The 17,641-nt window shown below is 40.2% G+C and overlaps 1 protein-coding gene across 2 annotated transcripts; it reads right to left on the bottom strand.

Moving 5' to 3' along the window:
- Positions 1-2,199: 2,199 nt before the first annotated feature.
- On the bottom strand, positions 2,200-8,165 carry STMN4 (stathmin 4). Of its 2 annotated transcripts, none has more exons than XM_015819994.1 (5): positions 8,138-8,165; positions 7,297-7,392; positions 6,347-6,555; positions 3,057-3,248; positions 2,200-2,264 (listed from the first exon to the last, which is right to left on the bottom strand). In XM_015819994.1, the coding sequence occupies exons 1-5, from the start codon at positions 8,148-8,150 to the stop codon at positions 2,205-2,207; spliced, it is 570 nt and encodes a 189-aa protein (XP_015675480.1). In that variant the 5' UTR covers positions 8,151-8,165; the 3' UTR covers positions 2,200-2,204. The 2 variants fall into 2 exon arrangements, with proteins under 2 accessions (XP_015675480.1, XP_015675481.1); XM_015819995.1 differs by having other exon boundaries at positions 6,347-6,552.
- Positions 8,166-17,641: the final 9,476 nt, after the last annotated feature.

Here is a 17,641-nt window from a genome sequence, read left to right as displayed (position 1 = left end):
AATTCCTGAGCCAGCTAGGCTGGCTCAGGAATTCTGGGAATTGAAGTCCACGAGTTATAAAAGAGCCAAGGTTGACTACACCTGTATTAGGTGAACAGAAGCTGAGGCAAATGATGGGTGCTCACCCCATTACACAGAGTTAGGACTTGAACTGTTGGAGTAAAGACCATCTCCAGCATCATTAAACCACTGAGCCATTGCACCTCCTCAACCTTGGTGACTGAGAAGCAATAAGAAATTAAGCACCCTTTCCCCTACATGTTGGAAATGTAATTTGGCAAGAGGGACATATTATCATATGTGGTGGGAGTGCCCGAAAGCCCGTGTTTTTTGGAACAAGGTTAAAAAATGGTTAGAAGAAATATTAACAACAGAGGTAGAACTAAAACCAGAACTCTTCTTACTTGGTATTACCATACAAAAATATGATAAAGGGACACTCTACCTAATGCTACACATCCTCATGGCCGCCAGACTGACCTATGCACAAAATTGGAGAAACAAAGAAACAAAGAAATTCCTACTGAAGAAGAGATTCTACAAAAAATTTTATCGTGTGCAGACATGGACAGGCTAACTATGGAACTAAAGGACAAGACAGAAACGGACTATTTTGGAATCTGGGACAAATTTTACTGCTGGTATGAGTCAAGAAGAACTGTTCGGGTTTTGAGTTAAAGTTTAAGTTTGTGGTATATAAAATTATATGTTAATATATAGAAAAATAAGCTTGAGATTGTATAATATTGTATTATATAGGGGAATATATGTATATATATATAGAGAGAGATGTATATATAGAACTTTAAATATGATAAGGAACGAATTGTTAGGATTATATATACTGGAACGTCATGTCATGTCCTTTTTTGTTTTAATTGTTTTATTAATAAAAAACTTTTTTAAAAAAAGCAATTAAGCACCCTATTTAGTCCTACCATCTTGTCATTCATATATTCCTTTCTGCTAACATTGTTTTCCCACAGTCAAATCAGCTGTATGGTTTTAAAATCATTTCTTCAAACCTAGTGCCTTATTAATCCATCCTTATTAATGTATTCCTTAAAAATGATGCTGAATATTCCATTATCAAATGCAGTATGTTCTTCAAGGGATGGCTTTTCTTTCTAAAAGCAATTTATCAAACAAGCTTCTTAATGAGGAATGTTGTGAAGCTGAAGAAAATGCTGGTGTGTAAAAGTGATGGGAATTTATGAAATCTCAAAGTCTTATTTTATGAATAAACTCCTCAGATTCTTAGTGGTATAAAGATAGTTTAAATTCTGAAGTCAGATGTGTGTGTGTGTTTAAAACATGCTTGTTTGTTTTATCACACAGTTTCATAGTGTCTACTTGAGAAGGTATCCATACAAACATTCTTTTGTTATTATTATCCCAAGGAAATAACGTTTCAATTGTCCTAAACTCATTGTCCTTCAAAGAACCTGGTTCTCCATTACGGGTCTGAATGGAAAAGCAGGAGAAATTATATTCATAGCTGACCATGGTCAATCTCTGGCAAAAGGCATTTATTGTTACAATTATTTTTAAAACAGAGGCCTATGGGGTCAAAATCAGCACCCGGCCACCTTTAGTTAAGCAATACCAGGCTTGTAATACCTTGGAGTTAAGAGACACGATGGAAAGTTACAAAGGAACACAGAAATGAGGACTGTTTTTATCACACAGGGGACTAACAATGGCAAAACACACAAGACAACACTCACCCCAGAGGTGATTTTACTTCCTCTGTTTGCTCTGGGCTCATCACCAAATTACCTTTCTTTGTTCATTGCCCCAGCCCACCCCCACCCCTTCTTGAATACTTCCCTCCAAAATTGGTATTCTTACTACCCCTCCAGTATTTGGATTCCATCTTCAGAAGGACCCATGTGGGAACAAACAACAAATCATCTCATTGTTTGGGGGGGGTGTCTTCTGATCCATGCCCACCCTCTTCCCTCCCCAGATATGCACACTTCTTCTTCACAGCTTCCTTTTCCCCTTATGTCCCCCTCCCTCCCTGAAACACACGAGATGGCTTCTCCCATCAATTCTTTACATTCACAAACAACGAAAGCAGAGGACAATCCCAGTTCCTCAGTCAACACTTTGCATTAAGGCAGCCTCCACCATGTACTGCCGCCTGCTGCCATCTTTCCTTAGAGCCGTCAGTTCAAATTGTTTTCTGCCTGAGGGCCTCTTTACCTTGAGGCCTCTTCCTTTAATTCCTTGTTCTTCCGGACCTCCTCAGCATGCTTATCCTAAAAAAAAAAAAAAAAAAAAGACATCACAAGATGTGGCTAGAGTCATCAACTTAGTGGAATAAGCAAATTCATGCATAGGACTCCCTTTTTTTTTCTTTTAACTACCCTGTAATCTCTTGCATTGGGGTGGAGTCAGGGTGACTGAAAGGAGCTCTGGTGTTTACTGGCCGGATGCCCTTCCTGATGTCTATACAGAGCTCACAGCAGATACTTTCTCTTTGCGCCCAGAGAGAGAAATATCTGCTGCTATGATCAAATTCACAGCTTCCCGATTGCTCCACCTCTAGGCCACCACGCAGCTCATGCATAGGATTCCAGTGGCTTCCACTAGTCTTCCTGAGGAGCTGCATATCTCTGAATATCAATGACCATGAAAGAAACATGGGGAACAGGGCCACGACTAACATGTTCCTAGAAACATCTAGTTGGCTACCATAGAAGCACAATTACTGGATTCACACATGATACACCTGTTGGGCCTTCAGAGTCTATTAGCACTTTGAACTGAAGATAATAATCCTGAGAAAGGAGTGATCCTGTTTATCTTCACACCCATTGTAGTTAGCACCAGGGCTTTTTTTGTCATAGAACGCCCAGAACGGAGTTCCGGCACCTTTTTGGGATGGAACCTTGTAGGGTAGGCAAGGTGGGTTGTATGACGTGTGTGAGTTCCGGCACCTTTTTTTTTTTTTTTTTTTTTTTGAAAAAAAAGCACTGGTTAGCACACATGTCTTGATCCAGTGCAACCCACACCTTCCACCTCCATCCTTACTAGTGTGGGCCCCTCACCTTCTCCTGAAGACGTTCCAACATAGCAGCTAAATGTGCCTCTCGGTTCTCCTTGTTGGACTCCATTTTCTGCATCAGCCTCTCCTTGGCAGTTTTGATGAAATTGTTGTTCTCCTCAATGGCTTTCTGGATGACTTCTCGTTCGTGTTCCCGTTTTCCTGCCAAATGCTTCAGGAGTTCTGCTTCCTGGTACTATATCCATAGAATAATATGAGAATGATACACATATATAGGATGCATTGATTGAAGGACAATGAAGCAGATCCTAGGTTAGATACAGCAGGCTCCAAGTAAATCTCTGCTAATAAAATCTATGCTTCACTGGGCTATTTTGCATTGATAACAAGATTGGATCTGGTGACTTCATAAAGAGAGAAATTCCCACATCTAAACTGCTGATGATACAAAGACAATCTGTTGAAAAGTCAAAAATCAGTACTGGGAGTCAGTAGGTTGTTTGCTGTGTATGTCAGAGTTGGCTAATTTCTGCAGTTTTGCCTCCTGCTCTGGTTCAAAAACAAAATTGTTTATTGCTAAGAGCTTTGCAACAATAGATGAATGTGCCCAAACACAGCTGGAATATGTCATGCACACTCCATGTACAAATATCAATATATAAGCATGAGGTATGCATTATTCATTTTATAAGAAACTTTCTACTTTGCCTGGTTTAAAATTGGGATAGATGGCATTCCCCAAAATGTATTGCTATTTCCTTCTTTTCCTTTTCTAAAATCTTAAGTTTTGTCCAACCTAACCACGGTGGCTTAGGATTATGTGAACTGTAGTCCAAAAGTATCCTATTAAATTGATGAATGGCTAAGAAGATGGATTTCCAATTGCTTTATAGGGATTTGAAATTTATCAATCTCAGTTTTCCAACCACATTTGTTTTTTGTAAACTGTGTTCATCAAGATACATTTGGAAAGTTTTCTTTCACCTGCTGAATGCTTAAATATAGCAGGAAAACCTGTTCAGGGTCACGAATGCAGATTTTTTTTTTATATCCCCAGCCTTTTTCTTTATGGTCAAATTAACACAGTTGGGACAAAGTCTTTCAATTTAACTTATACCAGTTTCCCTTGCAGATCAGGATCTTACTTCCCTCTATGTATCGTAAGGGGTACTTTATAGAATACAATTAACCAGCAGCTCAGGCAAGCTAGCTTGGCTTTTAATTTGTAAAATGTCAAGTAATTATAATGAGATGGATCAGATATGACCTTTCGAAGATCATGTAGTGCAAAAACAAGTAACCTATTGACAACAGCACAGCATTTTTAAAAAATATTGTCAATAGCCTGGTGATAACACTTAAGGAGGATGGATTGCTTCCCCTGGTTAAAAAAAATGAGAGAATTTGCCCAGAGTTTTGTTTTCTGCCTCTTTCAGTATAGCAAATCTACGTGAAAGCTGGATCTGAAAGAACCTCATTTCTTTCAGCTCCTACCAGAAATAAGTAGCAAACCATGGCACCCAATTTGGGATGATTCAGTTAGACAAAATATCTGCATGTATTATTTGTACACTATTTCCCATTTTAACACAAATCCCAAAGTGGTTTACAATACAATTCAAACAATGAGTGAAAAAATTAATAGAAACATACTTTAAAGCACTATCAAGCATCTCCCTAAGGAACGGTCAAAAAAGTTAAGATGGCTTCCATGATCTAAGCCCTACTGTAATGCGTATAAAATAAGCAAGGTTTGATTACATCTTCATGGCCACCTTCATGATTAAAAGCTAGGAAGAAGTATAACGTCTTTGCCTGGTGCTAAAAATGCAACGAAGATGGCACAAAAGATACCTCACTGAGGAAGCCATTGCAAAGTTGGTGAGGTGGTTAAGTTTAGCCCTATATGTGATTCTTCTCTGAAATCCAAGCTTTAGTTTACAGTTCCCTTACATATTTAGTTTACAGTTACCTTACATATTTATATTCCTGCCATACACTTGAAACTTTTCCTGTTCTTTTCCTTTTCTTTATAAATTCTATGCTTGTGTAATCTTGCAAAAGTTTTCAAGCAAACATCAGGTAAAGATACTTGAAGGTATTATTTGCTTGTGTCTTGCCAAATAAAGCTATACCTAGATACTGGCAAAAAGAGAGGTTTATTTATTGCTATCTGAATGTACTGACCACATGAATGAATCTGTTACATGAGTAACACAGAAGGGTTACTCATATCTACACACCCAGATATGAATACATTATTTAGCAATTTCTCCTTTGTGCAAATCGATTTTTCTACTCGGTTTTCAGGAGGTTGACTTGATCATCTCTGGTTTCATGCAGGATGATCTAAGACCTGCCTTTACAGGAACACATTACATTCTGCATAAGCTTTGTTGAGAGTGGGGTTATCAAACATGCCTGTAGAGTTGTTGAAAGTGAACTGAGATACCTCCTGTGATTTAACAAATCTACCATAGAAAAGGCCCTCTCTTGGGAAGCCACTCCAAACTTTAAATTTGTTAACCTGGATCTAATTTCCAGCCCAAACAGTAGATACACTGTAAGCAAACAAGGAACCAGGGCTCTAACAAAATATTTCCTAAAATATTTCTAAGAGGAAAGGAGTGGACAAAGATCACTCCTTAAGATCAATGGGACAGAAAAAGAGCTAACTCAGGATCCAAGAGAAAAGCTGAGCCAAGAAAAAGAATTCATTCATCTCTTTCCCCCACAGTTGTAGTCCAGAAGCTATTCAGGACTACCTATTAAGGTCAGGCAGGAACAAGGATAAATGAATGATGCCTCCTAATGGATGATCAATCATCTGAAACCAGGAAAGCACCACCAATTTCTTTCTTCCTGAGATCAGCCCATTTGATGGAACTGCTTTATAAGCAATTGGAGAGCTAAATGTCTATGGAGATTCTCGGTCATCCAGGTCATAGTTATCCCAAAGATGCTTTTTCATGAGGCAACTGGACTTTCTTTTTTTTCTTTGAAGATGTTTCGCTTCTCATCCAAGGAGCTTCTTCAGCTCTGACTGCTGGCTGTGGAATTCTGGGAGTTGAAGTCCACATGCCTTAAAATTGTCAAGGTTGAGAAACACTGCACCTATTTGTCAAGGTTGATGCCATTGGGAAGGGCAAAGACTAAAGCCCTTACTCTGCAGAATGATAGGGAGAATCCTCAAAACAGGATGGTTAGCTCAATGGATTTGAAGGAGTGAATAATAGGCTTTACTATCCAAAGAGGTGGCTTGCTGTTACCATAAAGCCCATTAAATTTCTTAACTGCACTGTGGATATCATGCAGATACAAACTATTTCTCACCTTACGTCGCTCCTCAGCAGCTTCTAGCTTCTTCTGGATCTCCTCCAATGAAGGGTCACGCCGTCGAGGCAGGGAGGCATTGAATTCAGGGATTCCATCGAAGGACGGTGGCTTAAGGATAACCTCAAAGGATTGTCCTGAGGTGCGCTTGTTGAGTTCAATGACCTCCATGTCAGATATGACACACCAGGTCAAGTCTACAGTGTCTACTAAACAAAAAGGAGAGAAAAGCTGAAGAATAAGTATGCCAGGAAGCAATTAAACTAGCAATGGGCATAATTTCTCTAGGCCACAGAGAAAACTACTGGAAATCTGTATCCCACAGGGGGTCGGAGGTTTCCTCTGTAACCCTGGTGCAGACATGATGGGATTCATCAGCAAAGAAGTAGACATGAAAGGAAAAGGTTTCCAAGTTTGGAAATCAACATGTGAAAAATCCTTTCTTTGGTGCCTGTTCTTTCATCATGCTGGAAAATGGCACTGAGCCAAAGATAAAAATGAAGCAATATTATATTTCTTCTTAAAGGTTAAATTCACACAACTCGCTTAATTGGTTCAGTTAGAAATCTAGCTGCTATACTGGAACAACATATAAAAGTCAGTTAACTCTTTTTTTTTTTTTTTTTTGCAAATCCAGTTCTGGATAGTTTATTATTCCATATACCATGAGAGAAAATTGGTTTAATTCATTAATCCAATTTGTGCTAAGTGCATTTTGTGAATCCAGTTACAGAATCCTAGAATGTCTCTCTCTATATATATATATATCCTCATATTTCATTTTTGCATTATCTATCTTAATAACACAGAATAATTACTGGAATATAATCCAATATAAATTGTCACCCACAATACATTGTGTTGAGGTCAACACAGAACCCTTGGAAGAGTGGCATTTTCCCTCAGTAATAACTGCAGCTTTCTTGGCAACAATATGAGTTTTTACTTACCTTCATATTTATAAGATGGTTTATTTAAAGGGTCTGAGAGGAAACAGGAACAGAAGAGGGACACCAGGGGGAGCTCTTTCATTTTTTCTTTATAGGCTATGGGAAAACAAAAAAAAGCAAAACACAATTACAAAAAAGGAGGAATTATTTGCAATTTCACTAGCATTTGTTCCTGGCCTTGTTTTCTTTGCTTCCTTGCTCATTTCATGGCAGATATGGAAAGGAATGGAGGGGGAGGGGGAGAGGAAGAGGAAGAGCTGCTATTGGCTTCATTTTCAGATGCTGAGTTCTGCTAATGCTTTTATACAAATTCATAATTCAGTTGCACTTGAAATGTTGTGTGTCCACATCTGGTCACCGCATCTTAAAAGGAAGTTCTGGAACTGGGAAAAGACCCCAAAAAAGCAAGCCATATGGAGACAAATGAACTAGTTAAATAGATGCCCAATAGCCTTTAGAAGTTTTTCAGCTAATTTGCAAGGAGAGAAAATAGACGATTGAACTGAATTCCATTAAGCATGGGAGGAAAAAAAATCCCTCAGTGGTTTCTCCAGGACAGGATTTCCCATGAGCTACGCCCATTTCATTACTGATAAAACATCCCATGGGAAAACTTTACTCTTGAGATCTTCCTTGGGGATTTAACTAAAGCATTGGAAGCCAGGGAGGCAGCAGGTCTCTGGTGCCAGTAGGGAAGAGTGAAAAACAGGACACTCACACATACCATCCCCTTTGACCACTTTACAACCAAACCAGTGCATGACCACTATACTGCAGCTGTGAGAATGTCTCTTTCCCTTTGAAAGGATTTGCAGAAGCAAATTTGCCAGCATTCCCATACCTGCCAATGTCATGTTGTCTGCTGTTCTTAGTATCTTGCTGCTTTGGTGGCTGTCAAGGGGGAAGATCACAACCGGTGGAGGAGAGCCTGCCTGCAACCTGAGGAGACAAGCAAAAGACAAAGCAGCACAGGGTAAATTTCAATTTGCTTCTGTCCTTTTCAGGAAATAAGGGGTGGGATTTGCAAAGGGATGCAATATGCAAGACACTACAGGTCACATGCTCAAAAGTTAATTTCCCACAAGGATCTCCAGCTGTCCACCCCAGCAGCTTCACAATCCTTCCAGCGGACATTAGACTCTGTCCAGTTCTGTATCGCCTTCCCAATTTTCCTATGTTCTGTTTAAGCATAGATTCCTTGTTTTAACCCTGAACGACAAAGGACCCAGCCCTATTTTAGTCTAGTATAATATGTTGTGAAATGATCCAGTATTGGTCTGCTGGAATATGAATAGTTTAACTTAGTGTTTGTCGATGCCCAAAATTCCCTAGACCCGTGGTGGTGAACCTATGGCACGCGTGCCACAAGTGGCAAGCAGAGCCCTCTCTGTGAGCACACATGACATCGCCCCAGTCCTAGTTCAGCTGGGTTTTATAAAACCTTTTCGCTTTAGGCCTCCACTGTGCAAAAAAAAAAAGGTTCAATCAATCAATCAATCAATTTCAATGTCTTGCGGGGGCAAAAAAGATCTCGCAAAGTTAGAATTGATTGATTGAACTTTTTAGTCCCACCCAGTCTGCTGTTATCACTGCAGCCATGCCCACCCAATGGGCCACGCCACCCAATTGGCCACACCCACCTAATTGGCCACACCCATCCAATGGGCCATGCCCACCCGGCACCCGACGATACGTAAGTGTGTTTTGAGTTGCAGTTTGGGCACTCGGTTTCTAAAAGGTTCGCCACCATCACTGCCCTAGACCATATTTGAAGCTGTAGAAGTCCACATATCTTAAAGTTGCTAAGATTAAGTTTCACTAACTGATAACCTCTACTTGAGGGATGGCACCAGAAATGCAGGGCTTTTGATGCGGAAGTTCTAAACTTCTTCAACTCTTAGATGCATCAAAATTATGGGCAATTCAAAATTCTGTCTTGTTTCCCTAGTTGTTACTTGATACATTTAAAGATCAATAAGTAAAGCATAAAAAGGGCTCTTTAATCTTTTCATCATCAGTGTTTCTCAATCTGTGGTCCACGGACCCCTGGGGGGGCATGATGTCATCACAGGGGGTCTGCGAAGGCTTGAAGAAATGTTATGATTTAAACCTTAAGTCTTGGGGATCCATGGCCATGGTCTGTGGCCACAAAATATATTTAAAGGGGGCCCGTGGGGAAGAAAAGGTTGAGAATCACTGCCCTACATGCCATAGGGATAGATAACATGCAGGATCGCCTCTCTCTGAGGGTTTCTGTTCATCCCACCAGACACAACAGAATTTGGATATTCCAGGCCCCCTCTGCTCAATATTATCTGATGGGACCTAGGAGATGTGACACTTGGTATGGAGCAGCTTGACCTCCAAGATCCAGAGGACCCCAACTTTCTTGGTCTTCTGAAAGGCTGTGATGACTGACATGCAGTGTTCCAGGTGCTTGGATGGGATATTGAGCCAATATACTGTAAGTATAGTTGTGTTATGAGTCTGTAATGGTGCCCTGGCTATTGTCTTATGGTTACTTTAATGTTGTTTTCATTTTGTGATTAGAGGCTTTATAATATACTTTTCTGGATGTTTGCTAGCCAGCCACGGGCAGCCATATAAATTCTTTAAGTAAATACATGAACTATTCTGTAGCAAGCCTGGTATCTGGGTTTAATTAAATTGCAGAGATTATTTTAAAGAAGTAGAAGCAGCACACTAAACAATGCTGACTCGGGGCCATTTGAGAGTTTGAATCGGTCTTGGAACACATTGGCACCATGTCTGGGGTGACTCTACTGCATGAACACAGCTCTCACAGCCAGGGAGGGAGAATGCAGCTCAGACAATAGACCTTTTCAATAGAAGAAATAGCAGATGGAACTGCTCCACTCAGAAGCAATTTAGGTCTCTGCTTTTTAAGAAATCTGTGGAGATCTTGAACAAGGGCTGGCAAACAGAGCAGACTGGGTGCAGGTATGCTGCTGAATCATAAAATGGCCTAGCATATGTGCAAATTCAGCGGATTGTAATTGCAATTTATTCATCAAACCATGGTTACATGAATTAGATCATAATGTGATGGGCAGGAGGAATATAGCAAAAAAACTGGAAACAGATTTTTTTTATAGTCAAGCCAGTTTAAGATATTGTATTTAAATTTTCAGCTGAAAGAATCATTCCTTTCTGTATAAACAAGACATACAGGTGGAACACAAGAGATGTTTTAGATTCAGTCCTTCTCATAAGATGTAGACTAATGCCTTGCTTCCAGCAATAGCCAGTTTTAGGTATATGCATGGATACTTCCAGGTGCTGCTGCAAGAAACTCTGGAAAAAAGCAGCGCTCCATACATTCATTCTTTGCCCATTTAACACAGCTTCTGTGAAACCATAAGGATCATTCCACTCACTAATTACATGAGACCCAATAGGTTACAGCAATGAAGAAGAAACTTCCCAGTTTACAGTGATTGTAGGTTGGAAAAGGAACTCTTAATCCATTTCTATAGGTGACACATAGATTGGACTTTGTGTCTACAAGGCCAATAAAAACTTACCATCAGTTATTATTAGATGTTTTTTTCTCAACAATTAGGAGATACGTAATTCTCACTCTTTAAAAAAAATCTGTATTAATCCATTTGTGAAAAGTGCCTGGAATTCTCAGCTAGACTTCCTTGAATACAGAATATTTGCACCACGCAAGCACAAAAGAATGATGGAATGCAGAACTAGAGGTCAAAAGAGGTGGTTAGATTTTAACTCAGCAATTCAGAAAATTAAATTTGCTAAACTAGGGTGGGGTGCATTTCCAGGGCTGATTGCTTGCTCCCAAAAAACATTGTGTAAGTCGGTTGTATTTATTTCCCAAAAGTGATGAGGATTGTTCTTATGAGAGGAAGCACATGTTCAAATTCACTTACCCCCTCCCCCTTCCCCATAATAACTTCTTCCCAGAAGTGGGCCATGACACTGAGAAAGACAAGAGTTCCTCTTAGGATTGATGCTTGTTTAAAAAATAATTTATTTTTGTTTTTACCTGCTTGAATTACAACAGCTAACAAATACAACACCCCAAAGCCCTCTTGTTAAATCTTAAGCCTCGCCTAGCATTTGACTGGGTTTTCCTCCTGATGAAAAAAAAGTGGAGTTTGCACGCAATCTCAGAAGAATTCCTGCTGCTCGGCTTGGAAGACATGTTCTTCACACAAAACTTCATTCCTCTCATCCTCGCAGCATCACAAGTCTCCCCGTCTCTATCCCCACCTCCCCCTGCCTATCTTGTAATCTCAAAACGCTCCTCTTCCTTCAGTTTCTAAAAGTGGGGTCTTCACACCAGCCCCCTTCCTTTTCATCCAAGACCTATTAGGGGACATTATTCGGTTCCCAGGATCCACGGCTCTTCTTTCCTTTGTTAGGAGATCATGCGCTCAATCCTTTCACCGGCAGCTCTGGGGACTGGCTGCGATCTGCCCAGAGCCTTTCTTTGCTATTTCCCCTTTATTGCTAAGACCCCCTGCTTTGGTTCCTGGGAAAGCGCTTGGATCAAGAAGCCGGTTTGAGAGGTGTGGGGCTGGCTGAGAGGCGAACCCACGGGAGTGAGCCCTTGGCTTGCAAAGAGAAGTGCTGCTGTCTTTCCAATGGCTCCACCAGGCATGCTGTGGCGCTTCGTCGATAAGGGAGGGAGGCGGAAGCCACAGCCCTGTACTGTATAATGTGGGATGAGCTCACAGCAGCTGAAAGCAGGCAGGGAGGAGGGGAAAGAGGAGGGCACGGTAAGGACTTGACACTGCAGCCTTGTCCAAAAATGACAAGCCGGAGAACTTACAGACATTTTGCATCTGTACAAAATGGGCATATTTCATTAACTATTGGGACACCTTTCACTCTCCTGAAACTAAGTGCTCAGACATTTCCAAATACACAGCCATAACCCAAAAGAATCTCCACCGTGTCATGTTTAATGCCAAGTGAAATCCTATATATTTCTTCCCTTTTGTGATCTTTTACATTTCTTTCTTTTTTTTAACCCAACAACCTGCATTCGTACTTTTTAGATCTTTACGCTGCTATTCCCTTTACTTTGATTTTGCTCTGTGCCTTTTCTTTTATCTTTGACTTTGTTTGTTTTTTTAATTTGGTGATTGTTGTATGAATTTAAGAGCTGTGGTGGCTGGACCCCAGGGTTGGGTAATAAAGAAGCGAATCGATTTCCACACAAAAATATTTTTAAAAAAATTAAAGAGAAAACAGCTGTTGCTCCGCCTTCAGTAACTATTCCATCCACACCCATTTGAGATGAATGCCATCGGAAGTGGGAGAGGCCTCTCAGCCTTCATCTCCAGATGTGGGAGGGGAAGAAAAAGCTCACATGCTGATTCTTATTCTTCTAAAAATTACAATAAAAGCCACCATTACTAATATATACCACAGGTTCATCACACAGGTATTCATTTCCATTTCTATTTTTACCAATAACTTGGCATCTCTCCCTTTTCCAAGCAAGACTCTGCCCACCCCTGACAAATAATTGCAGTTTTTGTTCAGCAATTGAAGAACTGACTAGGAGGGAGAAAAGACGGAGAGCTGGTCTCCCTTCTGATACCACCAATGAAATCAAAAGGAAGGAAGCAGTGAGGGGAGGAAGATGGCTCTCCTGCCATGAGGTTACCTGTAGCAAAGACATTATCTGCAAACATAAAGGAAAGGAGAAGAGAGCAAAGGGTTGGTGCTGATGCTGATGCTCCTGGACATGCTATGCTGACTTACCTCATGCCACAGAAATCTGCTTTTATTGCTTTTATCTACATGGGAGGAATTTCAGTGCAGGTAGGAAAGATTTACCTTTGCTGTCCACCTGCATTTGATAACATGTGACTTGTTGGGAAACCTATAGCCAATCAAAGCATCCCATGTGTGCACTTGTCATTTTCAATCATTCATTTCTGCCCTGGAGCTATTTGGAAAGCACTCTGCACGTGTTCCCAGGATCTTTATCACTGTAATGCTTCATATTTGCCAAGGTTGTCCGATGATGGTTAAAACAGAGCCCTCGGGAAGAAAACCCCTCTGAGGGTTGACTGATGATAAGCCCTGATGCTCCCTCATCTTTTATCCTAAATCAAAGCACTTTCAAGATATGAAAAGCATAAACTCAAAGTGGGCTGATCTGCATCAGTGAAATCTGGGGTAAAAATGTCATGAATTGGGAAAGTTCCAGCCAGAAATGGAATCAAAAGGCTTTGGAATAGTCTACTGATGTCCCTAGGCAGTTGGAGGTACTTTTGGGGATGGGAGGGTGCAGTAGGCAGAGACTACTAAATCTGGAGAACAATTGCTATAGAAAGATTCAGCCAATGAATATTAACATTGAGCCTAAGGAAACCAGGGCTTGGTGCTATGTGTGAATGTAGCCATTACACATGTCACAGAAAGAGCATTTCCAAATTAACAGAACTAACTTTGTATCTATAATAGAAAAATCCACAATTCTCCCCTTGAGGGAAAATAATCTGCATCAAGGCAAGCTAGGTTCTTTACCAACACAACCAGATTTGACCATTTCTATTTTAAAAATCTATTTCTTTTTGCAGACATGAAGAAGTCCAAATGCTTTTCTCTTTGGGGTGGGGTGAGAGTTAATCTTGGGTTTGCTGGGTAAGAACAGGCTTAGAAAGCTACTAAAGCAGCCCTCCCCTTGACCACAGGAAATTTTATGCAGCCATTCCTCTGATTTCTGAGATTTCAGCAATAGCTAGCCTAGGCTGAAGACAAGAAACTTTCTATCAACAAAGAAATAAGAGAGAGAGAAAGCCAGGATGTTTCAGGAACCTGAATTCCACATCCAGTTAACTCAACTATTCTTTCCTGCCCTCTGAAAGCATTGTGCCATAAAAGCAACCTTGCCCATTGTTAGTTTGTCTGGATCATGGTGAGTTCATTGCAAATTTCAAGAGAAGAAACAGCTGTGAAGAGGAAGAAAGAAATGTTCTGCAATTATCCATTGGCCCCCACAAAAAAGTGCCTCCATCCAGAGCAAAAATGGCTAGATATAAAAGATCTCCAAAACAACACTATTTGTCTCTGTGGTAATACCCATGTTCTCCTTTTGAGGAAATCTTGTGGTATTTAAGATTAACGCATCTATTAAATATATAAACTCACACAGAATGGGGGCATTGTCTCTAAATGAATTTTATTTCATGAAAGCTGCTGTCATATAAATGTTTGTCTTCAATGTGTCACCAGACTTTACTGTCTGGAAGCTGTTTTCCACAATGTTGCTGATCTAAAATTACTGATCTCTCTCAGCCCAACATCCCGAGGGTTTCAGATTTTATATTGCATCACAGAACACTAATCAGGTTATGTGAAGTGCATTGCACATATTACAACAAGTAATAGGAAGCAGTTATTTCTTGGTATGGGAATTGCTAAAAACACAATGATATAAAACAAAGTGTTAAGAAGGAAGAGGAGGGACAAGGGACTTTAAAGATAGGGAAGAAAAAAGAAAATAAATCTATTTTGATTACATATTCAGTGTCAGCATAGAAAGAAAAAGAAAAAAGTATTAAATATTCAGAGATGGAAGAATGATGTCACCAATAAAAGGAAAGCAAGATACAGAGACAGAATATGTTTATTTAAGTATTAAAACAGACATTATGTAAGATATGCAAAGAGGCAATTGAAGATGGAAAGACAGAAGAAATCAGAGTCTTAAGTGCTGGTTTCTAAAAGCCAAGAGTAATATTCATGGATCCTGCCCATCACAGTCTTGCCTGTACCTAGCCCCCTATTGCATTCCTCATTTTGAAAATCCAGGTCTCAAGAGAGCATTTCTACACTTGGTAGAAAATTTATTCTTTCCTCCATCTGCCCAGCCCAGTTCCTGATGGGACCCTTTCTTAATCCTGCTGCACTTACCTCTTTTTAAGTCCAACGCTTGGTTCAGCCGCTCCCAGCTTCTCGTTTGCTTCTGTTCAGGGAGAGATGCTAAAAGATCGATCCACTTAGCATCCACCAGGCAGCCAAGTTCACACCATGACATCATCTCTGAGCCAGCTGATTGGCTAAGGTAATAAGGCAGCTGATTGGGCAGCATCTTCTTGGGAAGAAGGAACTGCCTGAGTAATCTCTTGATGAGCCAGGTGGGTTGAGGATGATGTCACATAAAAGATGTGATTTTCTTCAGATGAAGAAGGAAACTCAGTAGCTCTGCTTCAAAAGGATGCATCACAGGAAATCTAAGCCACCTACACCACGGCTGCCAAGACAAGCTTCCATCCTCTATATGGCAACCTAGCTATTGTTATCCAAGCCAATTACAAGGGAGGGGGAGCGAAGCTTGGGCCAGAAATTTGCATTTCTACATCTTTATCCAGGAAGAATCTCTGCAAAATCAAGACGGAAGATTTTGGAGGAAAAAGGAATTTTATTTTCCAATCTAGGGGGAAGTTGGCTGAAGTGGGAGTGGAGATTTTTTTTTTTAAAAAAAAATGCATTTAATGATTGAGTTCACCCCATTCGCTATATTAAGCTAAAATGGGCTTGGATAGTTAATTATTCATCATCTTGTGGAAATCCATCCTTTGTCTTAGCAAGGTGTATGAGCCAAACCACATCAGCCATAATAAATTAACCTGAGTTTGACTTAATATTTTGCATGAACCCACCCAGCCCTAGTATGTAACATAATATGTATTGCAGTTGCATACCATGGAGGAGGTGAGCATGGGAAATTCTGGGTTAAGGACATCTCAGTAATCACAGCTCCACAGCAGATCTATTTTAAAAGCATTTGTCAGAATTATATAGTATGTGAGTTTCTGTAACATGATTTGCATACCTGATCAATATGGTTATTTTTCACTTACTGTATATCAATGTATATGACTTCCCAACACACCAGTATGACTCTGGACAGCTAATGGGAATTAAAACACAATAAAAATACAAATTATACTAAAAAAAATAAAAAATACTGTTCCAGCAAGCTAGCACAAAATGACTCCTGAACATATCGTTCACCAATAGTGTGGATTCAGTTACTCTCCTGGCCCACCTGCCAGGTAAAACAGCCAAGTCTTCAAGGTTTTTCAAAAGGTGAGCTGAGTCAGGGTCAGGTGAATCTCAGGTGATATAGTGTTCAGACAGCAGGAGCAGCTCCAGAAAAGGTACATCTCCTGGGTCCCATTAGATGACAATCACCAATAGAAGAGACCCAGTGCATGCCCCTCCTGCCCAGCCTAATGGGAAGAGTAGAAGTCATGGGAGTAAGATGGTCCCTCAACTACTCTGGTCACATGTTATTGTAGAGCTTTAAAGGTACCAGTCAGTAATTTGAATTGCACCCAGTGTAGCTCATGGAGCAAAAGTAGAAACAAGGCCAAAGTGAGTTACCCCCATAATTGCCTATGTTCCTGATAAGCTCACGAGTTCCACCCAGAGAAGTGTGATTTAAATGCCCCATCTAATGTACTGATTTTTATTATGAAATTAGTACAGTTGTGCCCAGAATAATACAACTGAAATATCCAGCTCTTACCTCAATTTGCGCAGTTTCTTCAAACATGCATATTTTTGTTTTCCAAAAGGATGCAAGCTGATGGACTTTCCTGCTTGCAGATTCACAAACATTCTTGCACATTCAAAAAAAATACAAAGTTATACCTTTCTTTGCACGTATAGCCATAGACTTGCATTTTCAGGGTATGTGTACTATTCAAGTGTATCCAAATTGTCATTTCTGCAGTTTGGAGGAGGGGGGGGCATCCAACCAGCACTTTTATGCAAATTAAATTCCAATGAATAGAGCTAATATATTGCAAGATACCTTATTCATAACAGGCAGTTTGGTATAGTAAGGTATCAGGCTAGAAACCAGGAAACTGGGAGTTCTAGTCCCACCTTAGGCACAAAGACAGCTGGGTGATCTTGAGCCAGTCACTTTCTCTCGGCCCTAAGAAAGAAGTAATGCCTACCCCTGGCCTAACCACTTCTGAAAAATCTTGCCAAGAAAACTGAAGGGACTTCTCTAGGCAGCCTCCAAGAACTGGATGTAATTGAATGGGGGGGAAAACTTTATTTATGGAGAATTTATTGCCAACAATTTTGTTCTGACTTTAGAAATAAAACCTATCAGCAACTCCAGCTATCTCTGGTCAGTGATTCAGAGGTTCTCTGTGAGATCTATGAGAATTTTTGTGAGACTTAGACATAAAGGTATGCTATTTAATTTTCAATTCCTCTTCGACCTTATTCATTTTTCTCCCTTCTTAGTTTACCAGGTCAAGATTGCCTTCCAGAGTTAATTGGAATGTTCATGTTCAAAGCCACAGGACCAGATTAAAAG

The sequence above is a fragment of the Protobothrops mucrosquamatus genome, unplaced genomic scaffold (assembly GCF_001527695.2).
Source record: "Protobothrops mucrosquamatus isolate PMUCROS unplaced genomic scaffold, P.Mucros_1.0 scaffold1038, whole genome shotgun sequence".
In the NCBI taxonomy this organism is placed as follows: domain Eukaryota; kingdom Metazoa; phylum Chordata; class Lepidosauria; order Squamata; family Viperidae; genus Protobothrops; species Protobothrops mucrosquamatus.
The sequence above is the reverse complement of the archived record's forward strand: the minus strand, read 5'-3'. Positions and strand labels throughout refer to the sequence as shown.

Bases quoted from the DNA above. Each gene is read 5' to 3' on its own strand.
- STMN4 (XM_015819994.1), bottom strand. The intron at 6,556-7,296 runs GTAAGTAAAAAC...CTTTTTGTTTAG, and splicing joins ACCATCTTATAAATATGAAG to TAGACACTGTAGACTTGACC. The intron at 3,249-6,346 runs GTGAGAAATAGT...CTATGGATATAG, and splicing joins CTGCTGAGGAGCGACGTAAG to TACCAGGAAGCAGAACTCCT.